The sequence below is a fragment of the Antrostomus carolinensis genome, unplaced genomic scaffold (assembly GCF_000700745.2).
Source record: "Antrostomus carolinensis isolate BGI_N321 unplaced genomic scaffold, ASM70074v2 scaffold15978, whole genome shotgun sequence".
NCBI classification, from domain to species: Eukaryota; Metazoa; Chordata; class Aves; order Caprimulgiformes; family Caprimulgidae; genus Antrostomus; species Antrostomus carolinensis.
Window position 1 is genome coordinate 9,042 of NW_010333816.1, and position 1,798 is coordinate 10,839.

The 1,798-nt window shown below is 56.2% G+C and overlaps 1 protein-coding gene across 1 annotated transcript in view; it reads left to right on the top strand.

The window, feature by feature from the left end:
- The window catches only part of CUTA (cutA divalent cation tolerance homolog), an 8,605-nt gene extending 7,337 nt beyond the window's left edge, over nucleotides 1-1,268 (top strand). The window contains exons 4-6 of the mRNA XM_010174005.2: nucleotides 355-400; nucleotides 529-578; nucleotides 1,166-1,268. Coding sequence (XP_010172307.2) covers nucleotides 355-400; nucleotides 529-578; nucleotides 1,166-1,268 — 199 coding nt within the window. The remainder of the gene's footprint in view (nucleotides 1-354; nucleotides 401-528; nucleotides 579-1,165) is intronic.
- The last annotated feature ends 530 nt before the right edge of the window (nucleotides 1,269-1,798 follow it).

A 1,798-nucleotide genomic window follows, 5' to 3' on the forward strand; every position in this document is an offset into this window, starting at 1 on the left:
TGCAGCCACGCCACGGTCCCTGCAGGCACCGTCCCACCAACCCTGCTTGGAGCAGAGCCACCACCACACAGCCACCCACGGCCACCCCAGTCCCAGCTCCTTTGCCCTGCCATCCCCCTGGGCAGCTCTACCGAGGCTGGCACAGCCAAGGAGGGTCTGGTCTGTAAAGCCAGGGTGCTCAGTCACATGCACAGCAGAATTTTGGGGTCAGTGATGCTTCTTGAGCCCCACTTTGTAAAGGAATGGCCACATGCAGAAAGCACCAAGCAGGGAAACTAAACCCGCCCCCCAGAGGAATGGGTATGGCTGCACCCAAAGCTGCAGTTGCTGATGCTTCTTTTCTTTCAAATCCAGGTATTTCTGGAAAGGGGAACTGGAAGAATCCACTGAAATACTGCTGGTAAGTGAGAATTCCCCACGTCACAGAAATCCCCATCCCAGAGAGCCCAGCTAAAAGGGGCTGCAGGGTGGTTTGGGGAGGGCAGCACCTTCACCTCTTGTTTTCTTTTGCTTGTTTACTCTCCACAGTTAGTGAAAACAAGGACATCCAAAATAGGAGAATTGTCCAACTATGTCAGGTGAGGCTCTGGCTCCGTGGGAGCACTGGGTTCCTTATCCAAGGTGTGCTGCCATCTCATGCTCAGGCTTTGGGAGTCAGGTTCCTTGAGCCCATTCCCACCCAGGGAGGGTTTAAATGTTCCTGATGTACCTTGTGAGCCCGAAAAAAACAGAGTGGATTAGAAATTTAAAAAAAAAAAGAAAAAAAAAAAGAAAAGGTTGGTGGAAATATCAGCTGTTGGGTTTCAACCAGCCCCTCCGTACTGGCTACAAGGAGGGATTCTCCTTCTCCTAGCACAGGTTATTCCCTGGCTGCCTCCTGGCAGGGTTTCCTGCTTTTCCCAAGCAGTGAGTGGTGAGTGCAGCCAGCTTTGGGCCAGGGCCCCTGGCAGGCAGCTGCTGGCTGTGGTAAACCCCAAACTCAAAAGCAAAATTCTCACATGGCAAAAAGAAGATGTGGGTGCTTTGAAGTCAGTGGAGAGCGTGGGGCAAGGCTGCTGCGCGCTGCTGGGAGCAGAGACCTCTGCTTCCTCTGCGAGCGGCAGCGGGGCTGTTCTGCCGCAGGGCTGGTGCTGACACTGTTCCTGTACGTCTGTTTCCACTTTAGATCCATCCATCCCTTTGAAATTCCTGAAATCATCAGCCTGCCTATTGACCAAGGAAACCCTCTCTACCTCAAATGGGTAGAGGAAAGTGTTCCACGGGACTAACTGAGAAGCGCAGGAAGCACCTCGCTTTGGGGGTGACCAGGTGAAAGGTGCTGAGCTGCGCTGGGCTCCCTGCGCAGGCAGGAGCTCTGCACGCAGGGAGGCAGCTTGTGCCTTCATGGGTTTGCAGTAACACAGAAGCTTGGGACTGGGAATTTTGTTTGCACCCAAAACATCCCCTCCTCAGCCTGAGCCTGTGCTCCAGGGAGCACCGAGCAGCCCAGAGGTGGCGGAGGCTGAAGCTGGGAAGGGCTACACGCACTGAGGGTGTGCAGCATCGTGGATGAGGATACACAGAGGCTCTTGTGTCGGGGCACTGCAGCATTTGGGGGCTGTCCCAGGACCCCAACAGCAAGTGCCAGCTGGTTGCCATGGCCTAGCAGCCCCTCAGCACCGTGTGTCCCCGCAGCCAGCGCCTGAACCCTTGCCTGGCCCCCCTGCTCCCCTGCAGCACTGTCGCAGCATCCTGCCCTGCTCTGCCTCCTGCTTCCCCAGCCCGGAGGCAGCAGGATGTGGCCGGGCACCCCACGATG